Here is a 15634-nt window from a genome sequence, read left to right on the forward strand (position 1 = left end):
GCAGAGCCAAACAGAGCCTGGCAGAGCCAAACAGAACCAAACAGAGCCTGCCATTGGGTGGATCTCACATTCCACTGATTTGTTTAGCTGAGTCAAGTCCACACAGATTCTAATTGAGCCTATTTGGACCATGACCATTCCAGAGCACCACTTTGTCAGTATGGTTCCTGGAGAGATAACCCCGTGCTGTAGTATGTGCTCAGTTTCACCTTTGACTTCGTCTGAGAGTGATTGAGGGACCTTCCTCAGTGTAAAGAGGCAAACTGGTTTAGCATCAGCTCTTAGGATAACATGGGGCAGAATTTTGCCCTTGGCGTGCAGGATTGGCAGGGGCGGGCGGGGGCGGTCGAGAAGCTGACTGCTGCCCGCAATCGGCTATGTCGTTTTACGCGGGCGGGCCAATTAAGGCCCGCCCAGTGATACATGAGCGGCAGCGCTGAGCACTGCCTGTGTGGGCAGGGAGAGGAGGGTGAGCTGGACCAGCTCGCACGCACATGAGAGAGCTCTGAATAATCTCGCTGAGGCATGGAGATGCCTCAAGGAGATAAAGAATCTTTTGAAAACATTATTAACCAACAGAAAAAAATAAAACATGTCCCCTCATGTGACTCTGTCACATGAGCAGGGACATGTTTTTAACTAAAAATTAAAGTTTTTATTTCATTTGCATTTGCTTTTGGAAACCTTATCCCACCTGTGGATGAGGTTTTCAAAAAGATTCAAGGGTCTCTTGGCCTCTTCGCCTGCCATTAGGTTGAACGGGCAGTGAAAAATTCAGGACAATTGATTACTTAATGGCTTTAATAAGCCTTTTAATTGCCGGTGAGCGCCCACCGACCAAACTATCTCACTACTACGCGTTGACGTCGGCACGCTCGGTCGACTTCAACGCACGTCATTTCACGCTCGATCAGGTCGGGTGCATTCTTCCCCCTGCCGAGATTCTGCCCATGATATTCGGTGTTCAATTTTCCCAAGCCTGTAAATAATCTTGGAAATCATTCCTGAATATGCTACTGCACTGTTCATCAGCAACTTTGACCTTATAGATCAATTTCAATTGTAAGCATGCCTTCCTGCTTAATAACAACAAATTTTGAGTCTCTATTCTTGTAGAGTTGATTTTCCAGGCAACCTTTCTTGGTGGAAACATTGAACTTTATTTACAAGACAGCTGCATCTACATGTGCGCATCAAACTTTATAACTAAAGAAGTACTCTCCTCTTGAGGTTCCCTGTGCTCCTAACTCATTGGTTTATACAGATCATGTGATATTACAACATAGGATTATTTTTAAAGCTACAGTCGTCCATTTATCAAAACTATAATTACTACATTCCTCCCTCTTTACCTTTTCTGTACATTTTGTATTTACAAGAATATTTATCTTATGACATTACAATATTTACGCAGGTCATGAAATTACAAGTTCAACCTTTCAGGTGGTTTCCTGTTCCGTGTGGAAAGTTGTAGCTCCACAATTTCCGACTCTTTGGCAGGAACAACATTCCCTGGAGCCACATTAACATCAGGTACCTCATTAGGCCCAGGCAGTTCAGTGTCTTCCACTCTGACAGAGACATCGGACATGTCTATCCTTGGTTGAGCAACTTCAACCCGGAACCACAGGTTCAGCAATACTTACAGGTGGGACATCATTTTGTTGCGATATCTCCCTTCTTCTTAAATGATCCACGTGCTGATGGGTGATCCGGCCCTCCACTTTCACGTAGTATGACAGTGGTCCGGTCACAGAGCTTACTTTACCAGGTAACCACTTTGGTTCTCCACCGAAATTCCTCACATATACTGCTTCCCCAACAGTAAATTGTCACTCACGACTATGCAAATCATGAGTCGCTTTTTGGTTCCCTTGACTTTTCTCCACCTTCCCCTCAAGTTTGGGAAGCATCATACTTAGTCTTGTTCGAAGACAACGCCTCATCAGGTGTTGCACCTGTAGTAGTGTGGGGGGAGTTGTCCTGTGGTGAAATAGAAAATGAGCAAGTTTCGTTTCCAACGATTTACCTGTTAATTTTTTCATTCCCACCTTAAAAGTTTGTTCTGTTCTTTCCACCAGTCCATTAGATGATGGATGGTACAGTGCAGTCTTCACGTGGTTGATACCATTCAGGCTGACAAATCTTTGAATTTCAGCATTAGTAAGTGCAATGCCATTACCTAAGACGATGGCTTCTGGAAATCCATGGATAGAAAAATTTTGGTGTAGTTTTTCTACAGTAGCGCCTGACATTGGCGACTTAATCTCATAAACATCTAACCACTTGGCATCAGCACCTATAATCATTGGAAACATTGTTCCAAGAAAAGGACCGATGTAATCTATGTGCAATCACACCCAGGGCCTACCAGGCCACTCCCATGGTTGTAATGGGGCTGCTGTTGCCAGCTTTTGTAGCTGTTGGCACACAGTGTTTAACCACCTTCTCAATATCGCTATCCATTCCCGGCCACTAAAAGTAACTTTGTGTTATCATCTTCATTCTGAAGATTCCTGGATGGGCACTGTATAATTCTATGAAGAGTGGTTCCCTTCCTTGTGAAGGAACTACTACTCGTGCACCCCATATTAGGATACCATCTTGACCTGTCATTTCGTGTCTTCGGTTGAAAAGTGGCGTCAATTCATCAGGGACTGGTTTCTGGGATAATCCATGTTACACTTGGTCTCTCACTCAAGACAGGACTCGATCACGATTTGTCCAGTTTCTTATCTGCCTGGCACAGGCGAGTGAGGAATCCAGGAAATTCATCACTAATACAAGCTCTTAGGGAATTGGGATCTGATCATTGTTCTCTTGCAAAGAAAGGAGACTTAGAGCATCGGCATTGGCTATATGAATCCCTGGTCTATGCACGAAGGTGTATTCATATGCTGCTAAAATGAAAGGAGTGTTTGGGCCCTTGGACGATGAGGAGGGGAGAAGTAAAGGGGCAGGTGTTGCACCTTCTGTGGTTGCATGGGAAGGTGACGTGGGAGGGGGTTGAGATGTAGGGGGTGATGGAGGAGTGGACCAGGGTGTCCCAGAGGGAATCATCCCTGCAGAATGTCCCCTGGGGGGTGGTGAAGGGAAGATGTGTTTGGTGGTGGCATCATGCTGGAGTTGGCGGAAATGGCAGAGGATGATCCTTTGAATGGCGGAGGCTGGTGGGGTGATAAGTGAGGACAAGGGGGGACCCTATCATGGTTCTGGGAGGGAGAGGAAGGTGTGAGGGCGGATGAGTGGGAGATGGGCCGGACACGGTAGAGGGCCCTGTCAACCACCATGGGTGGAAAATCTCGGTTAAGAAAGAAGGAAGACATGTCAGAGGAACTATTTTGGAAAGTGGCATCATCAGAACAGATGCGACGAAGGCGAAGGAACTGAGAGAATGGGATGGAAACCTTACAGGAAGCGGGGTGTGAGGAGCTGTAGTCGAGGTAGCTGTGGGAGTCGGTAAGCTTGTAATGGATATTGGTGGACAGTCTATCACCAGAAATTGAGACTGAGAGGTCAAGAAATGGAACGGAAGTGTCAGAGATGGACCATGTGAAAATGATGGAGGGGTGGAGATTGGAAGCAAAATTAATAAATTTTTCCAGGTCCCGACGAGAGCATGAAGCAGCACCGAAGTAATCATCGATGTACCGGAGAAAGAGTTGTGGGAGGGGGCCGGAGTAGGACTGGAACAAGGAATGTTCCACATACCCCATAAAGAGACAGGCATAGCTGGGGCCCATGCGGGTACCCATATCCACACCTTTTATTTGGAGGAAGTGAGAGGAGTTTAAGGAGAAATTGTTCAGTGAGAGAACAAGTTCAGCCAGACGGAGGAGAGTAGTGGTGGATGGGGATTGTTCGGGCCTCAGTTCGAGGAAGAAGCGGCCAGAGCCCAGCATCCGCAGTATTTTGCTTTTATCTTCATGCAGCTTTCGTTGTGAATGGCTGAATCTCTTTTAAAGTAGCATTTAAAAAGCCCAGCTCCAGCCTTTTTGTAGTTGTTTAATACCTTATATGATCTTTAAGAAAATATTCTGATTTGCTTTTTTTAGACCAAACATCACAATTCCCCACTTTGAGCATTAGGATTACACAAATAAAGGAGCGGAGGGGGCGGGGTTTGCACCATGATTGACAGGAGGTGGAGACGGAGGAGGCGGGGCTGCAACTCGGTTGACAGGAGGAAGGGCGGGGCTGCGGCTTGATTGACAGGAGGAGGGGCGGGGCTGCGGCTTGGTTGACAGGAGGAGGGGCGGGGCTGCGGCTTGATTGACAGCAGGGGCGGGGCGGGGCCGGGCCGGGCCGCGCCTGGGTCACTGGGCGGTGTCAGTTGGTGGGCGGGAGCGGCTGAGAGCGGAGCCTGGAGGGAGGGACTGATCTGGAGCTGGAGCCGGAGCCGGAGGCAGGGGGCAGGGGGCAGGGTTTCAGTCATCGCCGCAATGCCGAACATCGTTCTGTTCAGCGGCAGCTCGCACCAGGACCTGTCACAGCGGGTGGCCGACAGGCTCGGGCTGGAGCTGGGCAAAGTGGTGACCAAGAAATTCAGCAACCAGGAGACATGGTGAGTGTGGGCCCGGGGCCTGGGGTCTGGGGTCTGGCTCAAGCAAGGGGGCCTCGCACGCACCCGGAGAGGGTCGGCCTCTCCTGGGATAGGGGTGGGGGGGGGGGAGCTGAGCCTGGGTCTGTGGGGGTGGCAGAGGTTTGAACCTGGGGCCCCGCTGTCATTTTAGTGCAAAAGCCCTGGTCCCTGGGATGGGGGGGGTCGGGAATATGAGCCCTCACCGGGTGAGCAAGACACACATTTTACTCGGAGACTTCGAGTTCTGCTGTCTGTCACACACACAAAGCTCTCACACCTGAGTGTGTCTTATACCGCCCTCAATAAGCAGACATTATAACATTACTGCCATGTGGAGACTGCCCTGTATTTTTCCAGGTCAGGAGGGTAAAGGGTTTTTCAAGGTAACTAGCCCATGCTCTCTGTGCCTGGGCTGGGCTGTCCATCTGTTCTCTTGCCAACTCTGTCAGCAGAGAGTTTACTGCTTATCTCACTGGCTGGCAAGAGTTGAACCAGTGCTGCTCCATTATTTCAGCCCTGAGTAAGGATGCTACCTTTAGCCTCGATGCTGAGTTAGGGGAGGAAAGACAGTTTGGTTTCTGCCCCTGAAGATCTCCCTGCTAGAAGTGTGTATTGTGTCTGTTCATGGAACATATCATGAGGATATGCTTTTGAAATAACTTGCTGATCAATAGCAGTGATGATCAAGGCTCATAAATCAGTACCTGGACCAGTGCAAGTGGACCTGTATACCAGGCAAGGTGTCTACCTACACAAGAGGGATGGGTGGCGGGGATGATTGTTGGTTCAGGGGAGTTGTAATGTGAAACAATTTGCTCTCATTTGCAATATCTACTTCTATATTCATCGCGGTGCATTGGGGAGGGAGAGTGGGGGGTGGGGAGCAGGAGGCGGTGGGTTGCTGGGACGTGAACTAGTTTTCACTCATTTTACAATACCTACCTCCATACTCCTTACACTGTGCCTTCAGCCATGTAAGCTATGCGCTTTGGAATTCTCTCCCTGAACACAGTGTCTCCACCTCCTTTAAGACTAGTTAAAACGCACCTCTTTGACAGCTGTAGTCATTCCTTCTAATCCCTTGGCATCGGTTTTTGTATGATCATAGTTCCGTGAAGAGCCTATGTTAAAGATGTAATTGGAATATACCTATTGTGGAAGATACCCATTGGAGATATAATTGGAAGTTTTGTTTTGCAGGATCTTTAAATACACCAGTTGAATTTTAAGGTTGAAGAGAGAAATTGATCTGCTCATTCTGGCCAAAATAGGCCTGTAAATCTAGAAGAGATTGTAGTAGATCCCCCTGTAAACAGAAATAAGAGGGTGCAATGGGAGATTGTTCATCCAACCTTTGATCGGCTGGTTGACCCAACTGTTTGGACTATAGGTCATTTTCTTTCTAGGAATAATATTTCTTGTGCAGTAAGATGAAATTAATGCTTGATAAATCACATGAATTATTACTTCATCCAAAGTTATAATTCTCATTGCTTGGAAGTAAGGTGTCCTTCTATAGCTCCAGAGTGTTTGAGGAAAAACTGTATATGTAATTTAAGATAACAGTATCGGGACTTTCAGATTGGGGCAATGGGTTTCTAAGCTTACTAGTTCTAGAATAATAACTTGTTTGCTCATCTGCATCTCGAACCAGGTTTAACAATAAATGAGATCTATACATAAACAATTTGGGGATTGGTTAAATTCGTCTGAGAAGTCTGTACAGTTTAAGGATGACACTGAACCAAAAGTTGCACAGTGATTGGCGGAAAAGGTTAAGAACATTAGAGGATTCCTAATCAAGAGGGAACCCATTATATGCGATTCAATGGTACTATTTTGAAGAAGAGCAGAGAGTTCTCTGTGGTGTCCTGACCAATATTTATCCTTCAATCAATGCTGCTGAAACAGATTATCTGCTCATAATGTTTGAGGGACATTGTTGTTTGCAAATTGACTGTCATGTTAACTACATTACAGCAGTAACTATAGTACTTCATTGACTACTAGGCATTTTGGGATGTCCACAGGTCATGAAGGAAGCTATGTAAATTCAGATCTCTCTTTCGTTCTTGTCATTTAGCTACTCAAAACTGTGAGGAGGGGCAGTGATAAACTTCAAGAGGACATAGACAAGCTGGTGGAATGGGCCAACACATGGCAGATAAAATTTGACCCAAAGTGCAAAGATGACTTTTGGTAGGAAGAATGATGAGAGACAATATAAACGAAAGGGTACAATTCTAAAGGGGATTCTTGATCAGATAGGCCTGCGGGTATATGTGCACAAATCAGTGAAGGTGGCAGCGCAGGTTAAGAAAATGGTTAAAAATTATTTGGGATCCTGGACATTATACAGAATCCTGGGCTTTATAGTTAGAGGCATAGAACACAAAAGCAAGGAAGTTATGGTGAACCATTATAAAACACTGGTGCAGTCTCACTTGGAATGTTGTGTCCAATTCTGCGTGAGCACCACACATTAGGGAGGATACGAAGATTTTAGAGGAGGGTGAAAGAATATTTACGAGGATTGCTTCAGGAATGAGGGATTTCAGTTATGTGGATAGATTGGAGGAGCTGGGGTTGTTCTCCTTGGAGAGAGGTTGGGAGCAGATTTGATAAAGGGTGTTCAAAATCATGAGTGATCTGGCAGTTGATAGGAAGAAACTATTCCCATTGGCAGAAGGGTTAAAACCAGAGATCACCGATTTGAAATAATTGGCAAAAGAATCAAAGGCAACCTATGAATTGCAATGGCTGTGTTTTTAAATTAATATTGATATTTTTTACTGGTTTATTATTTGAATAGAAGCTTAGCAGCTGGATTTCTATTGCACTGCTACAAAAGTGGAGTAAGCAACTAATTATTAACTCTATTTAAAGATTTGTGGTGAGTTTTCTGTTCTTCGGTGAGTGACTTAAAAAATGGCCCTTGTTGCTGTTGATAATGAGGCTTGTTAAACAACACAATGCAGCCAGTGTTGAAGCTACAGGTTCCTTTAGTTTTGAAAGAACAGGTTAAGGCTTGTCTGGCATGGATTAGTTGCTATTGGTTTGTTCACTTCATAAAGTCACATGGATTAGTGAGTTTTTTTTAAAGCAGTATGTCAATGTGAAAGCGAGTGCCCTTTCAACATCATGAGGCAAACACTGATATTGGTAAACAGCGACTCATTATCTTCAATCTAAATTAAAAATTTGACTGTTGTTACAACTTATTGCCCAATATTTTTGTATTGTGTTTCTATCCAATTCCTGCCTCAGCCCAATGTTTCAAGCCCAAATTCAACCTGAGCTCAATTTCTTGAATTTAAGTTTTCTTTTGAAAAAGTCAGTTTTGAGAAATCTCACATTCAGTGAACTAGGCTTTGGGGAAAATCTTTGGGGCCATTTTCCAAAACCTCTGTATATTTCTGATAGCCATGTTAATAGGTTAGTGTGGGGTAATAACCCTTAGCACTTTGTAAAAATCTAATTCATACAATGTATTTTTTTCAATTGCTTACTTTGTTTACTAGTGTCTAAATTCTTGGCTTCCTGAAGTTGTGAAAGGTGCTATATTAATCACCAACCCTATGGAAATTTTAACTTTGTCTCAGTTGCTGCCATTTTTGAAGACTTACTGTTCCCATTACTCTCTGCACCTTCTAATGCAGTACTTCATTGATTATAACTTCGCATTCCACCCTTACAATTCGCTGTCAATGTTATCTTCAAATTATGTCACAGAGCGCTTTCTTAAATGCAATTTTCTTTGTCAGCTTTGGCACGCACTTGCTTCTGAGTCACCTTCATTCTAAGGCTTGAGTACATAACAACAACAACTTGTATTTATATAGCATTTTTAATGTATTAAAACAATACAAGATGCTTCACAGGAACATTACCAAACAAAATATGACATAAGATACTATGGTAGATGGCCAAAAGCTTGGTCGACAGAGTTAGGTTTTTAGGAGTATCTTAAAGGAGGAGAGAGAGGCCGAGAGCCAGAGTGTTTTAGGGAGGGAATTCCAGACCTTTTGGGCCCAGGCTGCTGAATGCTTGACCACCAATGGTGGAGCATTGAAAATTTGGGATGCTCAAAAGGCCAGAATTAGATGAGCGCAGTTATCTTGAGGGCTGTGAGAGTGGGAGGGCCAAGTATCAGAATTTTTAAAAATAAGTCAGCAAGCACAGGCTGGCATTTTAGTGCAGTGCTGAGGAAAGCATTATCTTTGAGATGAAATGTTCAATCAAGGTCTTGCCTAACTATTCAGGTCAATGTCAAATTCCATGGGTCAATTTAAAGAGTAAAGGCTTCTCCCAGTTGCTTAGCCAGCATTTATCTCTCAGTCAACACCACCGAGACAAATTAACTGGTTATTTGTAATTTTGCTTTTTGTGGGATCTTATGCATAAACTTGCTGTTCGTTTTTGACTCCACAACAGTGCGCAAGTGTGACAGAACATCCTGAGGGTATGAAGCATAAATGCAAGATTTCTTTCTCATTTTCTTTGAATGTTTTGAGAGAAGATCCATCTGAAGTGAACTGAAAAATATCTACTAAATTTATCCTAAATACAGCAATTGAAAGTTTCTCTCTGCAATTTTTCATCCTGATCAATATTGATGCCTTAGAGCTTTGGGCTTTACAGAAACTTTGCTTAGTTGCTAAACTATTTTTCCTGGGTTTTGTGTGTGTTTGGTATTCATATGTTGCAGAAACCTGCATTTAATTTTAATAATGTGGTCGGTGGGATTACATTCAGATTTCTGTTTGTTTAACAGGCAGTATAATAAGACTTTCCAATAATCCAATCTTTTGAAGCAGGATTATACACTGGCTTTATGATCTTCTGATCTTTCAAAGTATTAATTAAAAGATTTCTGACACTGCTGGTTGAGACTCGATGAATTTAGGTCAAAGCTACTGCGACATTTTGTTACCAGAGGCTGGCTCTGAGGAAGAAGTTAAACATTACCAGATTTAATGTTCATAAGGACAAAACACCAATATGGTGCTAAAGTATCTCCTCCCACAGTATTTCATCTCATCCTATCAACAAAAGTTTTATCCCTTTCTCCAACAAGCACTTTTCTAGCTTCCCCTTAACTTAAATGCATCTATGCTACTCAGACCAAATACTCCATGCGATAGTGAATTCAGCTTTCTAAAGCTCTCTGGGTAAGAAAGTTTCTCTTGAATTGCTGTTGGATTTGTTCTTGACCTTTTTTACCCACACAGTTTGAATCAGTAGTGTTTATTGTATTGAGAACACTGCATTAACAATTAGTAGCTCTTAAAAAAATGTTTCCAAGCAAAGGACAAACAAACCAGTTTATCAAAGTTTTTTTTTGTATTGGTGATAAAGCACAATACTTTGAAGCTTCATGCCTGGTGTATAGTGAGATATGTGCTGTATATAAACATTAAAATCATCCATGACATTACTGTAGCATTTTGACAACCCCAGGATGTCTGAAGCGCTGTTGCAACTCTGAGAAAGCCGAGACCCAATTTGCACTCGATCCCACAAATATTAATGATAGAAATGATCAGATCAATTTTGACATAAGTTGAGGGGTAAATATTGGCCAGTATGTGTCCAGCAGGTCAATGTGATGTGTTTAGTGTGTGGGTGAAGACAGTTAACATGCTTTCTGCTTTTGTGTGTTAGTTTGCTTCCCCCTTTCAGCCTACACCACTGGCTAGCTGTAAGGTCAGTACACAGTTTCTCCATTGCAAAGTCCTCAGCTGTTCCTCCTTGTGGTGGCACATCATGGCCCCACACTAAATCTTCAGAGAAACTCAGAGGAAGTTTGGCCTCAGCGAAGCAGTGTCCAGGCCCACCGGTATGCGGGCACGCCTTGACACTCATGAACCAAGCTCCCAGCTCTGGGCGAATAGTTCCACCGTCTTGTGGAAGACTAAGTGAGTAAACCCTGACAAAAATTCTGGAGCGGAGCCCAAAGGCGGACTGATGTCCAAGTGTGTCATCTTTCCGGCAACTCCTGCAACTAAACGGGTGCCAAATCTAGTGCTTTGCAATCCTTTGAATTCAGTTGGGGAGATTGAGAGGGAGCCCTTGACTTTTGGGCAACGCGGGGTCTCCATAAATTTTGCCCAGGTAGCCCCCTGGAAAAGTCACTCCAATTTCACTGTAGACCGTTAACACAATACAGGAAACAGCAGTGATGAGTGATAAGCCCAACTCGATTGGCTTAGGGAACGGGTGCTACAGGACAGTGGGAGGGACCATAGTGTCCCACAAGTCAGCTGCCACTCACCTCAAGTTGGGCAGTCCCCGACTAGTAAGGTGCTGACCTGCCATGGTCCATCTGGATGCTTGGAGCTTAGAGTCTCTGTTCAACAAGTGGACAGAATCCATTGCACCAGGGAAAACAAAAAGAAGATGCCAACTCTTCAATTGGCAAGCGGGAACATCAGGACCATATGCGCAGGTTTGACAGATGACTTGCAGCTGGTTGATAATACGTGCAAGACAGCTGTGATTGACATGGAACTTGATAGGCTGAACATTGATATAGCTTCCCCTATAAGAGATGAGGCTCAGAGTGGATGACTGAAAGAGAAAACATTCCATGTTCATCTGGCATGGGAAGGATTCAGAGAAAACACGTGAGCAAGGTGTAGGCTTCGCTGTAAGGAACTCCCTACTCTTGGTGATTGAACCCTCCTCTTTCCCCCCGCTCTCTCCCCAGACAGGTGGTTCAGAACTTGTTCTCCTCATCCGCATCTCAACTTAAACAGGGCTAGTTAACCTCATGAACATCTATGCTCCAATGCTGTGTTCCACTACAGAGGTGAAAGACCAGTTCTAAGAGGATATTGACATTGCTAGCTGCAGAATCAATAAGCCAGAACATCCTTACCTACTGGAATATTACAACACAATAGTGGACACAGATTACAACACGAGTGGACACAGACCACCAGGCATGGCCCTCCTGCCTCTGACATTGTGGCTTGGGAAAGATAAATGAGAATGGACAAAGACTACTTCAGCTTTGTGGCTACAATGAGTCATGTGTAAATAACACCTTTTAGAATGAACCATGCCACAACATGTCCTGGAGACATTCAAGATCAGGGCATTGGTATCAACTGGATCTGACCATCACTCGATGTGACTCTCTGAGCAGCATTCTCAACACACACAGCCACCACAATGCTGACTGTGATGCAGATCACTCGCTGGTGTGCAGCAGGGTTAGGATGCAACCTTTGAAACTTTTCATTCGAAGCAGAAATTCCATCCTCATATCAATCTCAGCCATATTGCCTACCCAGATAAAAAGCAACAGTTCCTTGGCTCAATTGAATAGGCACTCTGGCATTCCCACAGAGCGCAAAGTGAAATTGAACATACTTCAAGACACCATCTACAATACCGCACCTTCAACATATGGAAAGCAAGAGCGGAAATATGCTGGCTGATTCGAGGCTAACATCACTGTGATGGAAACTGTCATTGAAGCCAAGCAATCCATTCTCATTAATTACAAAGGAGATCCAAGTGAGAAGAGTCTGCACTAAGAGCCACTCAAAGTAAAGTCTAACAGACCACTAGGTGCCCCAATGAATGCTGGTTACAAGTTTGCCAGAATATCCAGATGTCCTTTGACGCAGGGAATTCTAGGACATGTAGGGCTTATACAAGGATCAAAAAGGCAACAGGTCCGTAAGCAAAGAAAACTTCTCCATTGAAAACAAAGGCAGGAGAGGTCATCACCAACTGCAATAAACAATTGGAGAGCTGGGTGGAACACTATCTTGAGTTGTACTCTTAAGGAGAGCATGGTTACCATAGCCTGCTTGTCACGTAAGAGCTGGATGTCGAATCCACAGTGGAGGAGCTTGGCAAAGTCATTGACTTGCTTGCCATGGGGAATGCCCCAGGTGATGATGCTATACCGCCTGAACTCATCAAGCATGAGAAACTGGCACTCCTGCAGAATCTGCACAAACTTCAATGTATCATGCCATGTTCTGGGGGCACTGCATCTCCTACTCCCACCCTCCAGCACAATCAAAGATTGTGGCCCTGTACAAGAACAAGGCTGACCACAGTGATTGCAACAACTATCAAGACATCTCACAGTTGAGTATCTTGGGAAAAGTATTTGCCCAGGTTGCCCTTGTCAGACAGCAGATCCTGACTGAACACATCTACTCCAAATCCCAATGTGGTTTCATGACTGGAAGATCTATAATTGACATGATCTTCTCAATCCGGCAGCTGCAAGGGGAATGCTGTGAACAAAGCAGGCCACCAGATATTGTCATCTTCAATCTCACCAAGACATTCGACTATGTGAATAGAGGTGGTTTATTTAACTGCTGGAAAAAATTGGCTACTGCTAAAACTGCTCAATGGGATGATCTCTTTCCATGTCAGCATGATGGGTAAGGTCAGCTGTGATAGGGTAGCATTGGAACACTTTGAAATCTGCAGTGGGGTCTCGGGTCGTGCCCTGGCAAACCACTTTTTGGCATATTTTTCTCTTTGCTGCTGTCAGATGCCTTCAGATCACCTACAGAGGGTGTCTGCTTACATACCAGGACTGATAGCTGTTCAGCCTTGCCTGCCTGAGATTCAAGACAAAGATGTCATCATCAGATCCAAATCCTCACCAGAAAGTTGCTCTATGCTGATGATATTGCACTAGCATTCAGTACCGAGGAACGTCTTCGGCGGCAAATGAATACACTCTCACTTGCCTGTAAAGGGTTTGTTTTGACCATCAACATCAGGAAGACATAGTCATGGTCCAGAATGTTACCATATCGCCAGCTATCAGCATTGACAATGTGACCCTGGAGGTTGTTGATAGCTTCACATATCTAGGCTCCACAATCTCCAGCAATCTGTCACCTGATGTTGAAATCAACACACACTTTACAAAAGCTGCAGCTGTTATTTCTAAGCTGAGTAAGAGAGTGTGGAACAGCAACCTGACTCAGAACACCAAACTGCGAGTCTACATAGCCTGCATCCTGAGAGCACTCGGCTACTGTCATGAAATCTGAACAATATATGCTAGGTAGGAGAAAAGGCTGAACAATTTCCACCTTTGTTGTCTCAGAAGTATTATCAGCATCTCTTGGCAGGATAAGATCACCAACTTAAGGTCCTGAAGCGCACCAGTTCCATCAGTTTATACTCATAAGTCAACAATGTCTGCGCTAGCTCAGCCATATTCATCGGATGGATGACGGCTGTACAGCCAAAGACCCTTTATACATTAAACTGGCCACTGGGTCGTGACCTGGTAAGCATCCATACCTCCATTACGATCTGCAAGAGAGATATGCAGATGGTGGACATTTGACACTGACAGCTGGGAAACAGTTGCTGAGAGCCAGGACCTCTGGAGGCTGACTTTGTTTGGAGGGGCATTGGAAGAGGCGAGCAGAAACAAGAAGCTCAGCTGGCTAAGATGAGGGCGCAGAGAAAACGGGCTGGCAAATCATGCACCATCTCAACCCCCTGTCTTCCTCAACAGCAAATGCCATGCTAGAGTGGGGCTCCTGAGCCACACTAGGCGATGCTTGACATGTTGACCACCACAGCACAAACCATCGTCTTAAGAGATGGAAGGCTGCCAATGCAATGCAGATATAGGCCAGGACATGGGGAGAACTTCTTTGCTCTTTTAAGACCCAATGGGCCTTTTCCAGCTCCCATATAGCAATTGGTGCCTCAGTTTAAAAAAAGACTTGCATTTATATAGAGCTGTTCACAACCACCAGATGTCTCAAAGTGCTTTACAGCCAATGAAGTACATTTGAAGTGTAGCCACTTTTCTGTTGTAATGCAGCAGCTAATTTGTACTCAGCAAACTCCCACAAACAGCAAAGTGATAATGACTAGATAATCTTTTGTATTTTGTGATGTTGACTTGAGGGATAAATATTGGCTAGGACACCAGTGACAACTCCCACTACTCTTTGAAATAGTGCCATGGAATCTTTTACATCCAACCAAGCAGGCAGATGGTGCCTCAGTTTAACATCTCATCTGAAAGTCAGCGCCTCTGGCAGTGCAGTGCTCCCTCAGTACTGCAACCTTGTCAACCTTGGTTTGTGTGCATAGGCCCTGGAATAGGACTTGAACCCGGGACCGTGTGAGCTACCAACTGAGCCATGGCTCGTACATTCATGTCTCATTCAACAAGTTGGAGTTTATGGTGAATTGGAGGGAGATCACTGAGATGGATATTGCAAAATTCCAGGCTGCAAGTGTCAAAGGTGCAAAAGATTTCAGAAGTATTGTGCAGTTGTAGATGGACAAGAAGTGGAAGCAGGTAGCCTTAACAAATGTGGAGGATGTGGGCTTTGAAGAATCTGAAGCAGGTGGTGTCAAGGATAGATCCTTGGTAACTCTTAAGCTGCCCTCGTGGGAGGGATTGATGGATTTGCTGTGTTTAGCCAGGAGAAGCAGCATCATGTAGCTGGATTTAAAAAAGGGTTGGGGGCAGATAGCGTTCTTGTATACTGCACGAATGAAAAGGACAAGGAAAGTAACACAATCGTCAATGCCATTAACAGGTTGGAAGCTGGCCTGAAGAGGTTTCACGTCCTTGTCTTCCAGATGCCCGAAGATGAAGGAGGTTTTAGTTGATGCAAGTGAGACACAGTGATGTCTGAATATGAACAACTGGACCCATGTATGGTGTTTAAAAAGTTTAAGTGTTCTATGAGTTTATAGAATTCAGCAACATTGGGATTCCCTGGACAGCCAAAAACAGCTCCTGTGATGGTTTGCTGGGTAACTGCATCATGTCTGACAATGATCATACCTCTCCAGTTCAGTTTCATATATACAGTCCACTTATCTGGATAAATGCAGCTCTAACACAACAATCAAGAAGCTTGACACCATCCAGGACAGAGCAACCCGCTTGATCAGACCCAATACACTACCTTAAACCACAACTTCCTCCCACGACCGATGCACAGCGGCAGTAGTGTGTACCATCTATAAGATGCACTACATCAACTCACTGAGGCTCCTTTGACAGCACCTTCCAAACTCATGACC

The 15634-nt window shown here is 44.5% G+C and overlaps 1 protein-coding gene across 2 annotated transcripts in view; it reads left to right on the forward strand.

Moving 5' to 3' along the window:
* Positions 1–4336: 4336 nt before the first annotated feature.
* LOC144691335 (ribose-phosphate pyrophosphokinase 2) overlaps positions 4337–15634 on the forward strand; it is a 31579-nt gene continuing 20281 nt past the window's right edge. Inside the window, exon 1 of one of the 2 annotated variants that reach the window (XM_078559339.1) lies at positions 4337–4564. In XM_078559339.1, coding sequence (XP_078415465.1) covers positions 4443–4564 — 122 coding nt within the window. In that variant the 5' untranslated portion in view covers positions 4337–4442. The remainder of the gene's footprint in view (positions 4565–15634) is intronic. The other variant, XM_078559340.1, reaches the window with a different exon arrangement.

This window comes from Cetorhinus maximus, chromosome 16 (genome assembly GCF_964194155.1).
Source record: "Cetorhinus maximus chromosome 16, sCetMax3.hap1.1, whole genome shotgun sequence".
Taxonomy (NCBI): domain Eukaryota; kingdom Metazoa; phylum Chordata; class Chondrichthyes; order Lamniformes; family Cetorhinidae; genus Cetorhinus; species Cetorhinus maximus.